The sequence below is a fragment of the Primulina tabacum genome, chromosome 13 (genome assembly GCF_025594145.1).
Source record: "Primulina tabacum isolate GXHZ01 chromosome 13, ASM2559414v2, whole genome shotgun sequence".
Lineage (NCBI taxonomy): Eukaryota > Viridiplantae > Streptophyta > Magnoliopsida > Lamiales > Gesneriaceae > Primulina > Primulina tabacum.
Window position 1 is genome coordinate 6,833,060 of NC_134562.1, and position 24,745 is coordinate 6,857,804.

At 34.5% G+C, this 24,745-nt stretch overlaps 1 protein-coding gene across 1 annotated transcript; it reads right to left on the reverse strand.

The window, feature by feature from the left end:
• Window positions 1-1,318: 1,318 nt before the first annotated feature.
• On the reverse strand, window positions 1,319-23,961 carry LOC142522333 (polyadenylate-binding protein RBP47C'-like). Its single transcript, XM_075625639.1, has 6 exons — window positions 23,446-23,961; window positions 4,058-4,538; window positions 3,092-3,156; window positions 2,887-3,017; window positions 2,721-2,817; window positions 1,319-1,779 (listed from the first exon to the last, which is right to left on the reverse strand). The coding sequence occupies exons 1-6, from the start codon at window positions 23,809-23,811 to the stop codon at window positions 1,627-1,629; spliced, it is 1,293 nt and encodes a 430-aa protein (XP_075481754.1). The 5' UTR covers window positions 23,812-23,961; the 3' UTR covers window positions 1,319-1,626.
• Window positions 23,962-24,745: the final 784 nt, after the last annotated feature.

A 24,745-nucleotide genomic window follows, 5' to 3' on the forward strand; every position in this document is an offset into this window, starting at 1 on the left:
AATATCTGCTAATGCTTTAGCCTGCCTATAACTTCTTTTTAATTATAGTATGACTGTCAATATGTAACAAAATGGAAACGTCATATATTGCACAACAAATCTGGGTAAACTCCTCAAATATTGAGGTGTCAATAGCCAAATATATGTCAATATAAATAAGGATATTGTGGTAATTTTCAGGCAATTAGGGAGCTTAAACACATAAAGTAATGACTCAAGGACTAGAAAATAAAAATAGCCGACAAGGGGACTGTCCATAAATAAATGTTGGGCATTGGAGATTTTATCAGTAATTTTCCGTAATATATACTATATTATTAAATTTGAGATACTTAAAATAATTAATTTTTGATGTCATGGTTTGTTTTAATAATTATATATTAATAAAGTTAGTGTTCAATTCCTACTTAGGTTTATTTTTTTTATAATTAATTTTTTAGTTCATATATCAAAATTGCTACGTAATTTTTCACTATTTTTATAATTATATTTTGATTTTCATTTAAATATAAACCAAATAAATTATATAACGCGTGCATCGGTACACTAATATAAATAAATATTGTCCACAACTTTCATAAAATATTTAAATTTATATTTTCTCTATTTTTAGTTTTATTTATTTTCATAGTTTAATTTTTTTTTTAAATATACAAATGTCTTTCTTCGTATCCAACACAATGAAATTAATAAACCATATTTGATTTTTTTTTTAATTTATTTTTTTTTAAAAAAATTGTTTTTAATTTGAGCTTTACGTACCATACAAAGAAATATCAAGTTCTATGCATTGACATTTATATGCTTCTGATCGATCATTGCACACATTGTATGTATATAATAAATTAACATTTTTGAGTAAAAAATTTTAAAATTATCTTAAAATTAATAAATTTAAAGACGACTTTATAATTTTTTATAATTAGTTAAAATAATCATTTAAAAATATGATATTTTATTTTTAAAATTTATGTAGAAGTCTCATACTTAATAATAAAATACAATAATTTAAATAATTCATATTCTTTTTCCAATCTAATTGAACAGATTTTTGCTCAAGTAATCTACTCATGTATAGTTATCATTTATTTAATAGAAATCATACAAGTTTATTCAATACCTCTTCCACATTATTTTCAAATTTTATATATTAGAAAAACAAAAATACTTTTTGAGATGTATATTTAAAAAAAAATTAAAAAAAAAACCCCAAAATATTCTAATTTTTTGTACACCTAAAATATAAATTTGATTTTTACTTTTATTTTTAAGATTATATAAAAAATAAATAAATAAGTAAAGTTAAACAAAAATGAACTACGACCGGGGTTGTTAAATTTTTAGAAACAATACTAGGGATTTTACTGATACATGCCATGTTTCATCAATTGTATGACTTAACCAGAGATGTAGGAAGAAAGGCAAACATAATAATTAAGTTCCAAGTTAACAACATGATCTAAGCATCGCAACCAAAGTACCATTTCCAAGATCATTTATTCAAATCAAGAAGTTCGTGTCAAATCCACACTTCTAACGAATGCACTCCGCTTAAATGACTACCAAACCTGATCAAAGCTCAAGCTCAAGCTCTGTCCCATGTTTAATTGTGTTCCCAAGCAATGTTCAGCTTACTTGCTGCTGGTGGGCTCCGTACATTGGATAATGAGTCCCCCCATATACATACATGGTTGGATCAGCTGCATATCCAAAACCATCAAAAAAAGGTCCCCCCCTGTAGTATGCCCCGCTCCATTGATCTCCGTAGTCAGCTCTCGACTGCAGACAAAGGACATGAATAAACACAAGATTTTGACCCAAACCAAGCACAGATCAATCTGCTTCCTAGGAAGGGTCATATGCATAAAGTGGTTCGCAACAGGCAACCTTGGCTTGTCCCATGCACTCTTTGAATAAACTTGATTCTGCCTACCATTGGAAACGGAGGGATGTGTTGTGCCTAAAAGAGCCTGCCAACTCTGCTGACTGGTGTATGCCAATCAAAAAATACGGGAAAAAACCAAGAAATAATGTTTCTTAAAAAATAAGTGTGAAAAGTGGAATTTAATCGCCCACCAATTCAATCTTAGTATGTACATTGAAGTACAGGATTCTTGGAGAAAAAACTCACGGTAACGAAAGCACATGAGAATGTTTTGGGAAAAAGCATGCCACGCAAGTTCAACAGAAAACAAGTGTTGCAAAATCTTTAACATGTATTAAAGCCAAAAAAAAAAAAAATGTTAAATTTTGAGGGGACATATTTGTTCATCTTGCTGAGAAATATCTTCACTTCCTAGAAACATAACCAAGCATATACATATTATTTTAGCATGCATTTTATCCAGCTTCACATTCCCCTAGTATATTTAAATTCAACTTTCCATCCCTCTGAAAGATAATTTATTATCATGTTTGTTTTAACACATTGTATTATATTTTCAACGTTTGAAATTACCACCTAACATTAAAAAAATTTAAATAGTCCATCATAATTGAGATAAAAATTTATCTTCATTAGCAAAAATATCCCATTTTGGAAGCATAACCAAATCACTACTGCAGTTCTCATTTCAACTACTACTCCAAATACATTTACACAACATGTTTCCAAATTCCACGAAATATAATCACATATCCTTTGGTCATAAGCTCTTTAAATTGTCGAAAACATGAAAAAAGACCACTGAAAAGTAAGAGAGGATGAAAGGGTGACTCACCTGTTTATTCGCTGGACTATGTCCCCAAGACAGGCGTACTGTTTTCTGTCCAATTGGTGTACCATTCAACTTCTGCATTGCCTCCTCAGCATTGTTTCTTCAAATTCATAACTTTGTTACTTTAATTGATACAGGAAACTAGGACTAGTTTTAACCAGTAAACTACCTGTTCGCAAATTGTACGAATCCACACCCCTTCCCGACTGGGATTTTTACCGATAAAATTTCACCATATTGTGAGAATGGTTGTCTGAGATCCTCACAACTTGAGTTAGGGTCAAGTCCACCAACAAAAATCTATGGAAAATGGTTCATTAGCCTATGTTGTCCGAAAAGAATGATAAGAGAAGGAAAAGGGTTGGATAACCAACTGTAGTGTTCTCTGAATCTCCATTTGACTGGGAGCTTGGGGCAGAGACACCATTCGAGTGTTCACCTATTAAATCATTCTATAGATATTAGACTGCAAATTTACATGTTTTTTGTTAAAAGGGAAAAAAACTAGCATAGAGACAACAGATTGATCCAGAACCCAATACATGGAAAACCACACGTTCATAAAATGGAATGTCAATAACTGAAACCAATTTGATCAAGTAAGAGAATGATGAGAGAGAAAGTGACATCAGCAATACGTAAAATCTAGGTCATATTAAAATTGCAAATGGAGGCTTGATAATGGAATGATTCAAATTTTTTTTCAGGTCCTGTTTCAAAGATAGAATTAGAAACGATTATGCAACCTGCAATGGCTATAACTTCTGCTCATGTTGTCCAAGCCTATCAGCCAAAATTAGAAATGTGTGTGAGAAATACATGCTATGTAGCACGAATACTCCTAATTTTTTTTCTCTAAATTATAGTACACAGATACGACACGGATAAGGATACGACATGCTGATATGCGTGCCGATTGCGGCAAAATCCGTGTCGTTGACTTTTTGTAGATTTGACCAGTCAGATACATCTTTGACACAACTAGGATAGTCCATGGACACTGCGGAGATACGTTTCTCAATTTTTTTTCTTTTTCTTCTCAAATTACTCTTCTAAAGTTGTACATTGTATATATTTACACATATATATAATATAAATATATAAATCTCTACAATTTTTAATTTTTAATACTAAATTTATATAAATATATATAATATTTACATATGTTTTAATAATTGTCGTTTATTAGGCGTATCGTGTCTTATATTTTAAAAATATGCCGTATCGTCATATCCATATCAAATTCCATATGATACCCATACTTGTATCCATGTAACATAGCATACATGTAAAAGCTTTGAAGAAATAAAATAATTGAGATTAAGATTGCTTATCAATGCCTTGAGATGAGTACTGTTGTTGATAACCAGATGCCTTCCTTGGTGTTGCTGCACCTATTCGCATGGGCCTGCCAGAACAATAGACACCATTCATTTCATACATAGCCTGCGATCTTTCATTGTCATCTCCAAACCTAACAAAACCATAGCCTTTCGAACGACCAGTATTGGCATCGATGACAACTTTAGCGGCTTTAACAGAGGGATATTTATTAACAAAAGTTTCATGAAGCAAAGTATCGGTAACATCAGCAGCTAAATCTCCTACGAAGATAGAAAGATCGGAACCATTACTTGAACGTTTATCACCCATGCTAAATGAAGCCCAATTCAAACGAAAAAGTTGATCTGTGTTAGGCATAGTAAGACAAGAATAAGATTGTAGAACTTTCTCAGCAGCAGCATGTGTATAGAATTCCACAAATCCATATCCCTCAGAAGAACCTGTTTGCTTATTGCGAATTACCTTAATGGATGCAACCTGCACAAGTATTATTTCTGATAGTGATATATGAAGCGTGACAAATAAATTCAAGTCAATATAGGGAATTAAGTAACTTCAGCTTCAGGAAGACGAGTCAATTCCACATCTTAAAAACTATGTTTGTTGTGCATGAAATCCTAGTCAAGAACTTTGGTTTTAAATCACTACTTTCCCCTGATAATATTTTGTAACAAGAGTGGAAAGTAGTGATTTGGTTATGCATGAAATCCTAGTGAAGAACTTTGGTTTTAAATCACTACTTTAAAGGTACTTATTAAAACAAGTAACAAATAATTTACACTAGGAAACTAACAAAATGATAAAGAGTGGAAAGTTGACAGATTATGCAAACTAAGCTGTGTTAACAGCTTAGTTAAGGTTTCCCATCAAACTAAGTACTTAGAGCAACTCAAATGATAAAATTATGAAAACAGTTCAATATACAAAGGGAATAAAATATACATAACATGATCAGATCAGATGAATATAAGGACTGAAAGTAAATAGAGGAAAGAGTTTGTTTATGGAAGTTCAAAGCCAAAACTTCTGCGTGTCCATTGTTCTGTTTCCAGAAGAATTCTGCTAGAAGATTTCATTAGTACAACTGTTGTAAAAACCCACTTCAGCTCGGTTCACAAACCCTATTGAGCTGGAAACTCCTATTCTCAATGCTACAACTTACTTTGTTCAAAAACACACTTCTGACAGTTAAACTACTTTCACTATACAACATAGCTCGTGTTTAAACAAATGATGAGAATAAAAGGTGCACAAAGTGATCCTTAATCGATCTGATTGAACTTTAAGCGTGTTCTTGAAGATAGAACTTGAAGAGATACTGATAGAAATTTAGAAATGCTCGATAATATGCAAGATTCCAAATTGCAGAACGTCTTTAACATTTTTTATGCATTCCTCTTTTATAGAAGATTGTCCCAACGTCAATAAATTTGAACGGTAGTCACAAATGTACTGGATGCCTGACAATCTTACAGAGAATGTCATGCGTTCTTGTCGTCTTCCCAAATATAGTATTGGGCAGTTGATTCCCTTGGACACTAGCTAAATAAATCCGTCAACGGATCTTTTATTTTGTTTCAAAGAGAGAATGTTTGTCCATTGTTGATTAAATTTAAATTAAACTGAAAGACAACTGACTGTTGTATTTCATAGTATGTCTTGAGATCAGTATAAGGGTTAGCACAATCAGTCTTGTCTATTTCAGCTCAATTTTATCCTTGACTATTGTGTAAGATCATATCAGTACAACTCTGTTATATAAGATTATCAATTCACTTCTTACTTCAGATCAGATCACTCGACTGTTGTAGCTTAACTGTTGGGCATTGTCAGATTGGATAGATTTAGCGTTTGGCATACTTATGTCAAATCAGCTTAATTCCCTGGGAGATCAGATCTGTGTCCAACAATTCAGTTTTATCTTATCAGCTCAGTTTATAATCACCAAAACTTAAGTCCAAATTTTATGTCAATAATTTCTCCTTTTTTGGTGATGACAAAACTACGGAGAAGAGCAAGAATTGATATGAAATAGTACTTTCAGAGATAAACGGAAATCAATACTTTAACAAGACAATTCTTAAAATAAGAAGATTTAATACTAAATCTATCTTCTGAATGACTCGTGCAAGGAATGGCTTGGTCTGTGACCACCACTTGAACTACTGCTTTGACTACCACCAGAACATCCATGACCACTACCAGAACTTCCAGGTGGTTTCTTGTTCTGAGACAGAAGGGGAGGGGGAGGAGGAGGAGGAATAAATGATTTGGGTTTTTCTAGCTGTTTTTTTCCCCTTTTTTTGGCATCACTCCTATCAGCCTGAAGAAATTCAACAACTTCAGATAGTTGTTTGCCAATAGTCTCGATCTGATTTTACAACATTGCATCTTGTTTGTCAATTATGCAAATCAGATTGGACATTGATCTGACATTTGTGGCTCTTAATTCGGATATTTTCCCGAAAAGCAGATGGACGACTTTGAGTAGCTCTGCGATCTGGGAATTTACATTGGACTTGAAAAGCTCGAGATCTAAGGTAGATGCCAGGTGATCTGCGCGGAGACTAGCTATTTCAGTCCCTGAGTTGGTGAGAGACTGATTTACTGTGTGTGTCCAGTGTACAGAGAATGGGATCCTCAAGAGTATCCTGAGTCTGTTTTGGTTCAAGTTCAAGATGAGGACATGACATTTTGGACAGATAAAGTTCTAGCATATGCTGATCTGAACTGATGTGCAGATCAGTTTTATTACCTGCGGCAGCCTAAACATCCTCAAAGTGTGGTGGCTGATCTGAGTGAAAGATATTATCAAAAAGTTCTTCCACAGTAGTAGAGTTGTGCTGAACTTCTGATTCAATGTGAGGAGGAGGAGTCGGAGTTGTAGGATCCTCAGCTATTTCAGCTGTCCGGGTCAGATGAGATGAAGTGACAATTGATTCAGTTGGCTCAGTGGGTGGAATGGGAGCCATTTCAGCTATTGTGATAGTTTCCAAGGATGAAAGCATCTCAACTGTAGAGGTCAGAGGAACTTCTGGAAGTTTTTCAGGGAGGTCGGAACATAGATGTGTTAATGCATATGCTCAATATGAGGTTCATTTTGTTAATGCTGCTCTAAGGAATCTGCTTCAGTGTGACATGGAGTAGGATCTCTGATTGTTGAATAGATGAAACAGGTTTGCTGGACTGATCGAGCTGATCAAGTTGAGCTCCAAGATCTATCTATTCGGTTGCATCAATTGTTGGTTCTGTCAAGGGAAGAGGGAAGAGCAGTTGCAGATTTTGCCTCATGACTTTTACATTCATAGCCAACCCAAGGGCATCCATCTCGAGCTGACTAATTACAACGGCATCATCTCGTGTTGCTCGACTGTGAGGGCTGAAGTTTTCCCTCTTCTTATTCTGCAAGATCCGCAACATGCTTTTTCTCATCATCATCGCCATAAAGTCTCTTCTTTCCAGGGCTTCTGAGATCAAATCAGTTTCAGTCCATTCCAGGATCTGATTTTCAAGAGTTGTGAGGTCTCTAGCTTCTTTAACGTCTTGATATGAGAAAAGTGAATAATCGTCCTATGATCTACCACCTTGTCATACTTCTTCAGCTTGATCTATATTATTCTTTCTACTTCTTGCATCGTCAGATTAATGACCGTCTGAACAGATGAGATCAGTTCAGTTGGTTCAAGAAGAATTCCTTTGCCTTTAGCTTTTGGATCAATCTGAGACGACAGCCCAGATTCAGTGGAGATCACATTTGTTTCAGCAATTTTAATTCCTAACAGCACTTTGCTGATGGGAATGGTAGGAATCGGATAGAGAAAAGACATGAGTCAACAGCAACTTCTCATCGCCAGTGTCTGTGCTGAGTCATATGAGTCCAGAACCAATTTCCGTTTAACTGATCCGTTGCCTGGGGACTTCTTCTTTTTCTCTTCAACCATTTCCTTCTTGACTTGCACTAGATCATCATTCGTAATGATGTTCATGATTTGTACAATGCTATGAACTTTTCATTAAGCATCTTGTGTACATGCAATGAAGAAGACAAACCTATCAGCACTTGTGACCTTTCAAGTACTCGGCTCCTTGATGCTGCTTGTCTGGAGTACAAATCATTGCGACAAGTATGTTGTGTAGAAAGGTAGACCAATTGATTTTTATGCCAAATGAGATGGCCACCATCAACTCAAATCGTTCAACAGTGAAAGCTGTTGGAAATTATACCGAAGCGATGACGATCACGATGATAATATAGTATCGAAAATGTTGCGGAATAAAATAATCAACAAGAACAAAAAGATTTACATGGTTCACCCAAGATATGCTACGTCCACGGAACACTGCAACTTTTATAACCGGAAGAAATATTACAAGTGTATACACCAATACACTCAATATTTCTCACTCCCAAACCCGAGTATACCGAGAAAATAATTTATCTAACTCACACAAGAGAATTCCCGCACTCAAAAAAATACAATCTTTTTTTCTATGCACTTTCTTTTTATCAAAGCTGAAAAGCTTTTGATTTTGGGATACAATAACTGAAGGAATTGAGGTCTATTTATAACTAATTCCCTCGTTCAGTTATGAAACTTTTTCGATGTGGGATAAATAAGAAAACACGTTTTCTTATTATTTTATTTAATGTGGGACCCACCCCATTAAATCCCACCAAACAATTCTCCCACTTGAAGACTTGATTTCAATCATGTCTTCACATCATCAGTGCAGCAGCTCATACCTCCTTTGTTAGTCCAGGAGACCAACTGAAGTCAAACACAACTTCAGTTTTTCAATGATAACAGCCTTCGTGAGCATATCAGCTGGATTCTTGCTTCCAGGAATCTTCTCAAGCTTCAAGAATCCATTCACCCGATCTTTAAGGATCCCCATTCCAAGGATTTGTTTTGCAGCATCCAAAACTTTCAAAGCAAATTCCTTTGATAACTCTTTCTCGAGTTTATCAATCTCCTCCAGACAAGTTCCTGCTATCAACATATCATCTACATATATCAGTAGTATGATATAATAACCATCAAACTTCATATAACAACAGTGATCAGCCTGATACCTCAGAAAACCATCATTATTCAATACACCATCAAACTTCTTGTACCACTGGATTGGAGCTTGTTTGAGACATACAAGCTCTTCTGAAGTTTGCACAACATTTTCTCTTTCCCTCGTACTTCAAATCCATGTGATTGATTCATTTCTTCATCTAGTTTACCATGAAGAAATGTCGTCTTTACATCTAACTGTTCCAGATGTAAATCTTCTTTTACCATCAATCCAAGTACAGTCCTGATAGTAGTTAACCTTACCACCAGAGAGAAAATATCAGTGTAACCAATTACTTCTTTTCACCTTTTACAACAAGTATTTCTTTGTACCGCTTGCTACCGTCATGTTCTAACCGGTACTCCCACTTGCTATGTAAAACCTTTTTACCTTCAGGAAGTTCTGACAACTCCTACATGTGATTGGATGACCATCACATCTTCCATGGCTAACTCCCACTATTTAAAGGTCTCGTAAACCTCCGATTTATTTTTCACAAAATAAACCCAAAATTTCCTGCTCGAATCGTCAACAGTAGTGCCATAATATCTTGAGTGATCTCCAAGGGATGTCACAGGAGATGGTCCACACAATCAGTATATGTACCAACTCAAAATCCGCCAATTTCGATTCTCTACCCTCTTTTGAAAAGCTCACATTTTTCTGCTTTCCAAAAAATACAGCTTCACACAGCTTGTGTTCAACGATCTTTAATTCCGGTAGCTTTCCGTTTGAAACAAGCATTTTCATTCCCTTCTCACTTGTATCCCCAAGCCTACTATGCCATAGACTTGAATTAGCTCCAGCATCCACATCCGCTAATTTATTTCTCAAACTGGAAGTCATATAAAGTGTTCCAGTTTTCTTTCCTCGAGCAACAACCATGGCGCCCTTTTTCACTTTCCAAGAACCATCACCAAAGGTCACCTTATGACCTTCGTCGACAAGTTGTCCCACTGAAATCAGATTGTGTGTCAACTTTGGTGTCATCTTCATCCGGATATCACCCATACCAATTATTTCCAAAGGTTTTCCATCAGCCAGGAAAACTTTTCTGTAATCTCACGCAATATAATTATCGAATACATCACTATTACCAGTGGTATGGAACGAAGCTCCCGAGTCCATAACCCAAGAATCAACCGGACTTTCCATGGATAGTAACAGAGCATCATGTACCTCCTCAGTAACAACATCATCGTCGTTCTTTGTTGATTTGCAATTCTTTTTCAAGTGATCAGTATCACCACAGCTCCAGCACTTCACATTCTTTTCAAATGTGTTATTGTCTTTTTCATTTCTTGATTTGGATCTACCATGACATTGGCTAAAACTCTTTTCGCCACTCCTGCCCCTTCCTCTATTCTCGAGATTTAGAGCAGAACTTGATAATGTTCCTTCACCAGAATCCATCTTGCGAACTTCTTCGGCAAGAATTTGATCTCTGAAATCATTGAATTTTAGTTTTTCTTTTCCAACAAAGTTGCTAACTGCTACCCGCATCGGTTCCCAATTGTCTGGTAAAGACACCAAAAGAATAAGTGCCTGAATCTCATCATCAAATTTAATTTCAACCGATGTTAGCTGTGAAACACTCGTGTTGAATTCATTGATGTGTTTAGCCACCGATGCATCTTCTACCATCTTCAAGTTAAATAACTTCTTCATGAGATGTACTTTATTATTTGTCGATGGCTTTTCGAACATGTCCGACAAAATGGACATCATCTCCTCCGTTGTTTTTGCCCCTGCCACGTTCTTCGTTAGAGTCAATCGTATTACACCTAACACTTGTCGGTCAAAAAGCTTCCAGTCATCATCCTTCATCTTTTTCGGTTTCTTTCCGGATAGAGGTTGATGCAACTTATTGTTATACAAATAATCAATAATATGTAGTCGACAGAACGTAAAGCCGTCAAACTAGTTGATACCAGGTCCCGATCCATCATCTCCAGCCATCGCTTCGCTAGCCTTAGCAAAAATCTAAAAATCTTTTCTGATATGGAAGATCATACAAAGCTACAACCACATAGCATACTTAGAATTCTTAAGAATTTTCACAACAAGGCTCTGATATCAGTTGTTGGGAAATTATACCGAAGCGATGACGATCACGATGATAATATAGTATCGAAAATGTTGCGGAATAAAATAATCAACAAGAACAAAAGATTTTCGTGGTTCACCCAAGATATGCTACGTCCACGGAGCACTGCAACTTTTATAACTAGAAGAAATATTAAAACAAGTGTATACACCAATACACTCAATATTTCTCACTCCCAAACCCGAGTATACCGAGAAAATAATTTCTCTAACTCACACAAGAGAATTTCCGCACTCAAGAAAAAATACTTTTTTTTCTAAGCACTCTCTTTTTATCAAAGCTGAAAAGCTTTTGATTTTGGGATACAATAACTGAATGAATTGAGCTCTATTTATAACTAATTCCCTTGTTCAGTTATGAAACTTTTTCGATGTGAGATAAATAAGAAAACACGTTTTTTTATTATTTTATTTGATGTGGGTCCCACCCCCATTAAATCCCACCTAACAAAAGCATCAAATTATCCGACCTTAGCAGTCAGGGATTTGGCCACAATATCATTCAGCAGTTTGTACCAAATTTTCATATTTTTCTTCTTGTCTGACGACTTGATGGGTGCTCCAGTCCGAGAAAATTTGAGCTTCATTTCTTCAACATTCATTGGATGCAGTTTGTTGAAGTCAGTGATTCCTTTACATGGCAGCTTGAAGGTCTCAACAAAATACTTCTGATCAAAAGAAATGTTCCGTCCGCCAACAGTGCATGCAACACGTTGACGTTCCATGGTGGCAAAGGCAAAGAATTGAGAAATTCCTTCATAAACGTAGCTAGCACATCCCAGGAAGCCTTTCATACTAGAAGCTTTGAGTGTGCGGAACATGGAAACCATGCCCTCGCCCTGCAACAGATAGACCACATCAAAGTCGACTTGAAGAGTGTTGATGGTGAATGAAGACAATTTCAAGCTTGAGTTTGATATTTGCGAGTTCAAAGAGAACTAAAAGTGCAAAAGTAGTAGGAAATTGATAGGAATACGGAAATAAGAATTGGTCAAACACAGTGAGCATATATACGGTCGTGTAGGGACAAACATGCTAAGCCACGTGTCAGCATGTTTGTGGAAAAAATTTGAAAATTCAAAAATAATTATTAACCATACATTAAAGGCGATAAATAATTATACGTGGAAAGGTAAATTTGAAAATTATTCTGATTTAGTCAAATTAAATAAAACGATTAAATAATATGTAAAGGAGATTTGACCGTTCTTATCAGATTACTTTAAAACAGGTGTCACTAGTTCAGAGCTATAGAATAAGATCGGACTGAGCATAAGCTTGATCTAACTTTTAGCAGGAACTTAGACGTCCGACTACTGTCTTATCAGCTCGATCTAAAATTCCCACTTAGAATATGCAAAACTAACTTAAATCAGCAAGACCAAGTATATTTCTAAAATAAGAAAATTTATTGTCTGGTAAAGGCTTTGCGAAGATATCAGCCACTTGTTGATCTTTTTAGACATGCTTCAGTCTGATGTTCTTCTTCGTAACTTGGTCTCTGATAAAATGGTGTCTGTTGTCGATCTGCTTTGTCCTTGAATGCAATACAGGATTATAGGTGATTGTTACAACACTCGTGTTTGTCACAGAAAATTGGAGAAACATCGGCTCGAACACCGTAGTCTCTTAATTGTTGTTGGATCCAGAGCAGTTGTACACAACAACTTCCAGCTGCTAAGTATTCAGCTTCAGCTGTTGATGTGGCTATAGAAGTTTGCTTTTTGCTAAACTATGAGATCAGTGTATCTCCTAAGAGCTAACAGGTTCCACTAGTTCTGTTCCTGTCTATCTTACAGTCAGCACCAGAATAACCGATTAAATTGAAATTGAAATCTTTTGGATACTAGAGCCTAACACTTTGAGTACCCTTAAGATATTTCAATATTCTTTTTGCGGCAATATAAGGTTTGCCTAAAATCTAGCACATACAAACATCAAACATGATGTCTAGTATGCTAGCAGGTAAGTACTAACGGTGACACAATCAAACCTCTATAAAACGATACCTCAATCGAAGGTCCACTTTCATTTGTATCCAGTTTGATTGAAGAACTCATGGGTGTGGCTGTTACAGAACAACTTTCCATACTAGATGTTTTGAGAAGTGCTTCTGTATATCTAGCTTGATTAATGAAAATTCCATTACCAAGTTATCAGATTTGTAATCCAAGGAAAAATGTCAGCTCAAACTTGTCCTGCATCAGCTATGACCAGCTTAGGTAGATGATTCTTACTCCACCAATAGCATGGTCCAAGTGGATTTGCATCAGCAACAGGAACTTGATGTTGAGCTAGATCAGCTTGAACTCGAACTGGATCGGATTTGTAGTGTCCGAAAACCAATACACGTAAACCCCATGCATGAATTAATTTGTTAACTTAATTAATTAATTTATAATGAGTTAAATGGTGCATGTCAAATGATTTAATTGATGCTAAGTGTTTATATGTTTATTTTTATGCAAATTAAAATGTTTTCTCGAGTTTTAGCTTTTCAGGAGAATATTCGATGCAGGATCGGGAAAAGGAGACTGGAGACGATGTAGGTGATTTAATAAAATTTTGCATTTTTATTTTAAGCCAAGAAAATTTTATATTTCAAATGATTTATGAAATTTAGCATTTTAAGATCATATTTAATTTATTAGATGAATTAAAATATTTTAAGCATTTTATTTGAAATTTTCGAAAATTAGGAGTAAATCTTTAACTTATGGTTTATTATTTTATAAATTTTGTGGGCTTAATTATTTAGCCTAATTAGTAGTTTAGCTATTTAACTAATTTAATTAAAAGTTAACCAAAAAGAAAAAGAAAAAGAAGAGAGCCTCTAAAAACTCACGCACACCTACAAACACACACTCACACTTTTACACACAATAAATAACGTGTAAAGCTATGGTTGTGCTTCTCTTGAGCAGGAGCCTCTTGAGCACTCATCCTAGCAATATTCTGGAGATTTTTGTGAGTTTTTGTCTATGTAACACGGATACCTTAAAATTGTTTTTTTTTGAAGTATCGGATACAGATACGACACGGATACGAATACCTCAAAATCCATATCATTGACTTTGTTTAGGGTTGACCAGCCGGATACGTTTTGGACACGGCGAGGACACGCCATGGATACGGTGTGGATACATTTTTCGGATAAGTTTGGTCAAAATTGCAAATCTTTAAAAGCTTTAGGGTTAATTAAAAAAAATTAAAATTTTAAGGGACTAAAAGGAAAATAATTTAAAATAAATTGGGCTGGGTTTTGAAATCCCTAAATACATTTGCCCGTCTCTTTCATTCTATTTCTGCTCAAGCGGCTCTCAATTCAATCGTGTCGCCCTTCTTCTCTCTTTCTGCCGCTGCTGCTGCCGCCGCCGCCGAAGCTGCCGTCGCACCTGCAACTGCCATCGCCGCCTGCAGCCAAGAGGATAGTAATCTTTTTTGCATTTCTCTTACCATAAATAAATTAACTTTAAATTTTATTTTTTTTTGGAAAATCTCTTGGCTATACAGTGAGTTTTCTATCTCCTGTTTATTATTGGAAAATAATTTTCATGCGTCACAAAAGAGTTTAATGTTATAACTTATTCGTAAGAAAGAGGCTTAGAAGTGTTTGCTTCATTCAGTTGGATTAACTAATTTAAGAACTATTTGATTAAGTATTTAAGTTCTGTAAAGATTTCTAACATATAATTCATAACAAAATAAATTTTAAAAATGAATTATCCAAAGTGTTTGACTTTTGTGATGTCAATAAAATTTTAATTGCATTCTTATCATTTAATCGTCTGAGAAAGAATAATTTTGAACTAGAATTTGTTCAATTTGGATGACACAGCGTATTCCATGGGCCATGGCTTACTTTATGTTTCTTGCTTGTCATAACTTCAAACAGCCTATTTGCAATGGAAATTTTTCAAAATGAGAGTATACAAGATGATGTAGATGATTATTCTCCTTTGTGAAAATTTGTAACGAAGATTGAAAAGGGGGCTAGTGGAGGAAATGTTACTTAATCGTGTAACATATGTACTAAAGTGTGCAAGGGATCGTACTCGAGGGTGAAAGCACACCTATTAAAACTCAAAGGATTTGGAATTGCTGGTTGTGTGGTTGTTTCAATAGATCAAATAAAACATATGCAACAACTTCTGGATGACGCAGAATCGAGAAGGAAAAATACTAAACCGAAAGAAGTACAATTGCCTTCATCATCTGCATCATCAAACATAGCTTCAAAATCCTCATGTAGTGGTCCTTTCTATTTGCAAAGTGACGATCCAACAAAGAAGAGGAAAGGAACACTTGGCCCTCTTGAAAAAGCTTTTAACTTGAATGCGAGAGATGAGTTGCATTCTGAAATTGCGAGTTTTTTTTACACTGGGTGATTATCTTTCAATATTGCTAAAAATCCTCATTATATTCGTGCTTTCAGTATGGCTACTCAACAAACAATTCCAGGTTATCTTCCACCTGGATACAATTTATTGAGAACTACACTTCTTCAAAGAGGACAAACTCATATTGAAAAGTTGTTGGAGCCAACAAAAACTGCTTGGAAACAAAAAGGTGTTAGTATTTGTAGTGATGGGTGGTCAGATGTACAAAGAAGACCGTTTATTAATATCATGGTAGTGTGTGAAAGTGGTCCTATGTTTCTAAAAGCAATAAATTGTGAAGGTGAGTACAAGGATAAAGGTTTCATCTCTAAATTGCTCATTGAAGCCATAAACGAAGTGGGACATCAGAATGTTGTCCAAGTGGTCACAGATAATGCTCCCGTATGCAAGGCCGCTGGGTTACTTGTTGAGGCATAGTACCCACACATATTTTGGACATCTTGTGTTGTGCACACTTTGAATCTTGCTTTGAAAAATATTTGTGCATCGATTGACTCCGTACAAAACAAAGAAGTCTTTGAAGAGTGCAAGTGGATAGCATAAGTATCAGATAATGCTTCGATGATCAAGAATTTTATAATGAATCACAATATGAGATTATCGATGTTCAACGATAACTCGAACTTGAAGATGCGCTCACTTGCAGAGACTCGATTTGCTTCCACGATCATTACGCTTAAAAAAGATTCGGGCAAATCAAGAAATGCCTTGAAAACATGGTGATTAGTGAAAGATGGGATCTGTACAAGGAGGATGATGTATTGAAGGCTAGAGCAGTGAAGTACAAGATATTAGATGATCAAGTCTGGGAAAGCATTGATTATATACTTTCTTTCACAAGTCCAATTTATGAGATGATAAGGAAAGCAGACACTGATCAACCTTGTCTTCATTTAGTATATGAGTGATGGGATGAAATGATAGAGAAGATTAGGGTTGCTATCTCGAAAGGGCCTCACAGTGGAGATTCAAAGTTTTATGAGATTGGTCATGATATTTTCTAGTGCAACGATGGAATAAAAGCAATACACCTCTACATTGTTTGGCGCATTCTTTGAATCCGAGGTAAAACTCTGAAAAATTTAACTAAGTTTTAGCAAATTATACATATCAATTCATATTTAATTATCAATCTTTTTATATAGATACTACAGCAATGAGTGGCTCCAAGAATCTCCCAATCATCTTCCTTCTCATAGGGACATCGAAGTTTCATGGGAAAGGAAAAAGTGCATTGAAAGATATTATTCTTGTTCATCAGAACGAAAAAGTGTCAACGAGGAGTTTGCCTCTTTGTCAGCCGTCATTGATGATTTTTCTGATAATGATGCAATGCGAGATCGAGGTTTGATGTCTCCAACTAAGTGGTGGGTTATATATGGTGCTTCCACACCAACTCTTCAAAGTTTAGCTTTAAAGCTACTTGGGCAGCCTTCTTCTTCTTGTTGTGAGAGAAATTGGAGCACCTACAATTTCATACACTCATTGAAGAGAAACAAAATAACACCACAAAGAGCGGAAGATTTGGTGTATGTTCACAGCAATCTTCGTCTTTTATCAATGAGGAGTCCACATTATAGTGAAGGAGAAAGTAAGATGTGGGAAGTTGGAGCATCCGCATTCGATTCCATGGACATGGAGGGTGTTGCTATCTTCGAAATTGCCAATTTGTCTCTTGATGAACCTGAATTGGAGTCAGTCTTATTTACTGATGAAGGCAGTGTTGGTCATGAAACCGATATGGATGTTTGATTTCTTTTTACTTGCTTAAAGATGGATTTTGCATTTAATATTTTGTACTTAAGATATTATGATTAATGAAATATTACATCTATCTCTATAATTTTTACTTTTCAATACTAAATTATATAAATATATATAATATTTATATATATTTTAGTGATTGTCGTATCCTAGCCGTATCGTGTCTTATATTTTCAAAATTTGACGTATCGCCGTATCCGTATCGTATTCGATACGATACTCGTACCCGTATCCATGCAACATAGGTTTTGGTCAACAAAAACGTCAAGGAATCATCCCCCATTCATCCTCCACGTACCCTCGCGCCGGTATTCGTTTATTCGAGCGTTTAGACACAAAAGCATGTATAAACTTTTCTTTTATGCATCGGTCTCGTCATATTATATATTTTGATGTATATTGTGCATGAAAATTCATTCGTTATGTGCAAAGATTGATGAGTTATGATTTAAACAAGTTCTGCAAATTTTGAGTCACAAAACCCGCCATTTGCTGTCATTTCGATTCCTTCAGTTTATAGATTCGTTTTCTGGAAATGTCTTCAACATATTATTTGTAGTACTCTGTAATACCTTCGATTTGATAGCAAGTTCGTAATTTTCTGATAAGAAACGAGGGAGATATGATTTTTTTATCGTAAAACCGCACAAACTGTGAAATTTTTGTGTCACAAAACCCGTCACTCACTGTTATTTCGAATTCTGCGACTTATAGGTTGATTTTATGGAAATGTTTTCAACATATGATTTGTAGCACTATGCGTTATCTTCTACTCGATAGCAAATTCGTAATTTTCTGATAAGAAACTAGGGAGATATGATTTTTATCGTAAAACCGCACAAGCTGTGAAATTTCTGTGTCACAAAACCCGTCACTCTCTGTTATTTCGAATTCTGTAACTTATAAGTTAGTTTTCTGGAAATGTTTTCAACATATAATTTGTAGTACTCTGTGTTATCTTCGATTCGATAGCAAATTTGTAATTTTCTGATAAGAATTAGAGAGATATGATTTTTAAATGTGTGCATGTTCTTCACGTTTCTCAAGTTTTGGTTGTAGGCTTCGTTGAGATCCCCTGGATCTTTGCTGCTGTGGTTGGGGCAGCATGTCCAGAGCGTTCCAACGAAGTATGGTGATCCATGCCAGCCTAGTACTGTGGTTTAGTCTGATCATGCAATTTATGTTACGGGCCACTTGCTTTGAACATATTTCTACGCAAAATTAAGTATGATATGTATGTTATGATAGAAGCACTTTTATGAAAATGTTTATGCAGTTATGGCACGTCTATTTTTATGTATGTTTAGTTGTTATTTCGCACACGATACTTTCAAATGCATGTGATTTTATGAAGTACTATTTGCAATTCATGGTTTATGCGTGTTGAGTCTTTAGGCTCACTAGACTTTATCGATGCAGATGTCGATGCTTTTGAGGAGACAGGAGGTGCTGACCAATGAACTTGCTAGGACTGTGTTCAGTGCAAACCTGAGGACCGTTATTGTTATGAAAGGATTTTATGCACGTTAAACTTTTTACTCTGATTTTATTTATTCAAAATTTTGTTGGCAAACAAGTATTTTCAAATGCTCGGATTTTATGCACGTTAAACTTTTTACTCTGATTTTTATTTATTCAAAATTTTGTTGGCAAAAAAGTATTTTCAAATGCTCATTTTGGATAACGCTTTTACAGTAGTAATGAATGATATTTTCTTAGGCCATGGAAATATTTTGTACACGGATTATTTTCAAGAATTTAGCCTATCATTTTATTTAAATTCAGAAGGCGAGAGTATACTATTTAAATAAGAAAAAAATTTATTTTCCGCAAATTTTAAAATTGTATTAGTTATTTTGTTACGGGATGTCACATGATAGATCTTAGATATTGTCAACCCTTTGAGCATCAGCATGATCTTCTAAGTTCATATCGATAACTTCATCCTCTTGAGCAATAGGAATGTCTGGTTCACATGGTAGATCATTTGTTCTTCTGATCTGTATCTCATTATCACTGTCAGATTCAAGATTAGTAGATTTCGTTCCATTACTCAGATCATTTAGTTGTGCATTATGTCCATTTGGAACAACAGAAGATTCATCAAAGGCAACAAAAACAGATTCTTCAACAGCTAGAGGGTTTTGCTATTAAACACACGATAGTCTTTGCTAACAGATAAATATCAACCAAATATTTGGAAGTGGGAGATTTCAAGTAGATTGTCATTCCAGATCTCATAAGGTGTTTTTTCAGAATTCTTGTTGATCATTGATCTGTTCTGAGTATAGCATACAGTTTTACAGCTTCTGCTTAGAAATGTTGTGAGATGCCAGAGTCAGCTAACAAGGTTCAAGCCGGTTTTTTGAGGAGTTTGTTTCTTCTCTCGGCAACGCCATTTTGCTAAGGTGAAGTCATGCTTAATCCCATTGTCATCCAAATAAGTAGTAAAAATTTTATTGGTAAACTCAGTTCCTCAGTCACTCAGTATCTTGTCAATCACCGAGGTATTCTCATTCTGACGACGTTATAGAATTTTTGATAAGTTATGTACTGGTCTGATCTTTAGAACTCAGGAAGATGAACCATGTATATCGTTAGGATCGAAAAAAGAGTTTAGAGGAGATTGGTTAAATATAGCAACAAAGACGTCAATCAACACATGGTTAAACTGACGAGAAATAGTATTCGGTTTAAATGTGGAGTTTTAGGTGAAAACTGAAATTCCATAAAGATTTAATGTATCTAGATATAATTAAATTCAATTAGGAATAATTAGATTGTTAGATTTAAATAGGTTTATTAACTCGAGGAATGATTTAATAAATAAATTTGGGATTTCACCATGATTGTCAAGAATTTAATAATAAATTGAATTTTAACATGTGTCAACATAGTACAGTTTGGTACCGTTGTGTGTCTTAGTTCTTTATTTGAAGTTGAATCTCTCTTGATCATTGAATACGTCATTTTAATTGCAATTGTCATATTTAATAGTTTAGATTAATAATTCATATCTCATATTTTTATTTATTTTGTCTAGCTTAAGTTAATTGATAAAAATTTTAATAATTAAATATTAGTATCTGTGGGATCAATACTTGAACTCATTATCCATTTACTATAACTTGACCTAATTCACTTACTAGATTTATTCTCAATCGAAATTGCCAGTCAAGTACAACTCTGTTATATAAGCTTATCAATCACTTCTTAATTTAGATCAAATAACTTGATAGTTGTAGCTTAACTGTTGGGCCTTGTCAGATTGGATAGATTCAGCATTCGGTATACTTATGTCAGACAGTTTAGGTTCTTGGGAGATCTGTCCAACAATCCAGTTTTATCGGAGCTGCTCAGTTCATAATCACCAAAACATAAGTTGAAATTTTATATTAACATTTTTCAATCACTATCTTTTCCCTGATAATATTTGTAACAAGAGGATACAAAGGTACTTATTAAAACAAGTAACAAATAGTTTTCACTAGGAAACTAAAAAACATATTCAACACTAGTACGTTGACTTTTCAACAAAATACAATATACTCTTGTTGGAAGTTCAATTAATTTGGCATTTTGAGTAGATATTCCTATGCTAAAAAGCAGAGTAGAAGTTTTCATCCATTTTCAAAATCAGCTTTCTCTCACAACCAATTACATGATATCCAAAAAGAACATTTCACATGTAGATTTTCAAATTTTAAAGAGTATAACACATTCAAAAATCATTCAAAAGTACAATGAACCAACAAAATATTACATCATGTTCCAAAAACTTTTTATAAAAACACAAATCTTTCAAGATTAAACAAAACCCTTGAGTCGAAAATACTAGAAAGCTCAATTTGAAGGACATTAATAGCCCATCGGAATTAGGTATGTGAACGAACCGAATCGAGTCGAATTTGAAAAAAATTAAAGCTAAAAATAGATACAATGAGCTCGAGCATGTTTCAAAGTTCAAATAATTTAAATTTTGCATCAATTCGGCTCGAATTAGAGCTCGAGTTCAAGTTAACATTGTAGGCAAAATATTCGAACTATTGCTCGAAAACAAATACTTGAAGGCTCGAAATATATTTATTTAATATATAATATAATTATTTTGATAAAATATTCAATTTTGCGAGCGGCTCGCGAACTATCGAACATAATAATTATAGCTCAAGTTCGGTTCGAAAAAATTTTGAACATGTTTGAGTTTGGTCCGAATTGGATAATTTCGAATACGAATCAAATATTTATCGAGTTGGCTCAATTCATTTACACCCCTAATTAGAATAGTAATTTTGAGATCATTCGGAGATGATGAGGCATGTAATTCAAATTGAACAATTTTCGGTATGTTTTTACCTCAATGAATGCTAGAAAGGCAAAGGAACCGAACCTTGACAGTTGATAAATAAATTTTGGAGGAATTTCTACGACTTCTACTTTGTAATCTATTTAAATGGATAAATTAGATCCATTCATTTGTTGCTTTACCAATATCTATTGTCACGTTGCAACTAAGATTTTTTAAATCATGCAACCCAAAAACCACTAGTTTGCAACTCATGGAAATCAATTACGTGATCAAGGCCAATATCAATTGTAGTATTGAACGTTTATCACTTTACCAAAAACAATAACTAACGGTAATAATGCTTAAACTACAACCTAAGCACTACATTTCAATCACTCTCCTAGAAGGGTACAATTATCGCTATCTAACATTGTAACACATGAAATAGCCAGGGGAAACAAACACCACCCAATTTTAAATTTTTATAAAATTGAATACTTCGCTTTTATATTAACATACAATGAAAAACAGTATCTCACCTCCTACATTTGAAAATCTTTAAGATTTTATAGTTTCATGCCTAAGATGAATGCTAGGCTCTTCCGGTTACATGCTTCCAGAACTAATTAAGTGTTCATGTTGAGTAATGTAACACTTCTATAAGAAAAGTCTCAACAGAATTGTGTGTTGAATTTTTTCATATTGAGCTAGGAAACAGAGAAACCATACGATGACCAACTATTGATAGTAAATGAGAAACAGTTGACAATCTAACTAGGCAAGGGAAATATTATTGTCAAGTTATGCAAGATACAATAATCATTCTAGAAAGATGTCGAAACAAATAAAATAGGCCCGACATCTTAGCATATCAAAAAACCAAAGTAGGTTTCACAATACAGAAGCTTAAAAAGTTAAATGCTGCTTTACCCAAAAGTATATGTACAATCAGGAAATAGTCCTATCACTTCAGAATGATCAACTTGCAGAATCCCAGTTCACACAAAAGCCAACTCACCATTCAAAAAATACTTTCTAATTGTATTCTCGAAATAGTACAAAAGTACTAAATTGCCATCCACAGTTTTATGTTCTGAATCAACTGTTATAAATACCAGTTACCCCAAAAAATAATACACATTAAAAAGAAAAAAAACAAACATTACCCAGAACTAGTAAATGAACAGACCAAAACAACATTATTCATGAGTAATATGTACCATGAAGCTTCTGAAAATTTTCCCAACTCATGGCTGACTCATCACTCAACAAATAAATTCTAATTCTAATTCTAATTTAGAAATACTACAAATGTACTCGAATGCCATCCACAGTTTTATATTCAGAATTAACTGTTGTAAGCACCAATCACAAACATTACCCAGAAAATAGTAAATATAGAGACCTAAAGCATCTTATATATTAGCATATGTATCACAAAGTTTCTGAGTATTTTTCCAATTCATAAATACTAATTCATAGACAACTCATCACTCAACAAATACATTCTAATTCCAACGAAGAAATACCAAAAAAGTACTCAAATGCAATCCACAAAATCCGTCTACAAATCGAATCAGTCAATAAAATTAAACCACTCATCTCAACTAGTAAAAATATAATCTTTACACTAACTTCGACTCCATTCCCTATCATACATCTCTTAAACAATACCAGCGATTAACCAAGAATCATAAAAAAAATCCATTAAAGGAATCCTCAATTTTTGTTAAAATAAAAAGTAGGCTTCAAAAAGATATACCTCTCCCGTGGAAGCAAAGCAGTTGCGGAGATAATCCTGATCCATCCAGTTAAGGAGGTCACCAACCCAGATCGAGCGGTTCTCCTCATTGCTTCTGCTATGATGCGGCGACGGCGGCGGCGGTTGGTTGGGGTGGTACGGCATGTAAGGATAATGCGGCGGCGCCATCATCCCATGCTGCATTATCATCCCAGCAGCAGAAGCCGGGTACTGCATTGCCACCCACTGCTGCCCCGGAATCGCCGGCCATAAATCCGGCGGCGGCGGTACAAAATGCTGCCCGCCACCCATGTTAAGGCCATTACTACTTGAATCATTATTGTTCTCTTTATTTTTAGGGGATTCAGACCCGTTATTCGCTTGCATTTTCAAGGAACTTTACTATAAAAACAAGATGTAATGATTGTAAGGAATCTTTCCAAGAATAAATGTGTACATATAGATAGGTATATGGGAGTGTTGTATGTATATGTGAGAATGAATCTGAGTTCTGAATGAAAGAGGAGCGTGGAGGCTGGGAAACAGGATTTCTGAGGTTTTCGTGGAAGCCCTGAGCTGACGAGGGACTCATGTCAGCCGTTGGATCGGGGGATTAGCTTCAAATCTGAACCGTCAACTGCTTACAGGATTCACTAATATTTATGTGTATAATTTATCATTTATCAATTATGAATCCTATGTTACTTTAATATTTTAAAGAAAAATCAAAATTAGAAATACAATTGATTATGATTACATGGCATTGTTAGACCTATCGAACATGTTTTTAAAGACATATAGCCTCAAGATATACAACTATGCAAGGTTTCCGTTATATCATATTCAAATAAACTGAGTTAAGAAAAGGAGGTATTTAAATTTTAGAATAATAATGAATATAAAGTTTATTTATTGAATTTTTACAAAACATGAAAGGATTTATAAAAGATACCAAAGAAGTTAAACATCACAGGATTTTAGCGAGATACCTTAGAAACATAAATTCATAAAAAATCATTCATAAACGCCTTAAACGACATTTCTCGGCTAAGCAGACTGAACGGCTACAACATTAATTTATTATTTTTTGGTTACTCGTACCTTGTGTTTACCATTTCCTGGTTCATCTTTTTACCTTATGTTTGACCAAGAACCTTTATATTACATTAAATTCCCAAATTCAAATAAATCTTTTATTATCTCAATTGTTTTCCAAATTACAAATAAATATAAATCATGTCATAGTAAGGTTATGATTTAACACGAATAGTTTAGCCTGTCATTCAGGCTATTCTCTTGAAATAAAAATAAAAACAGTAAA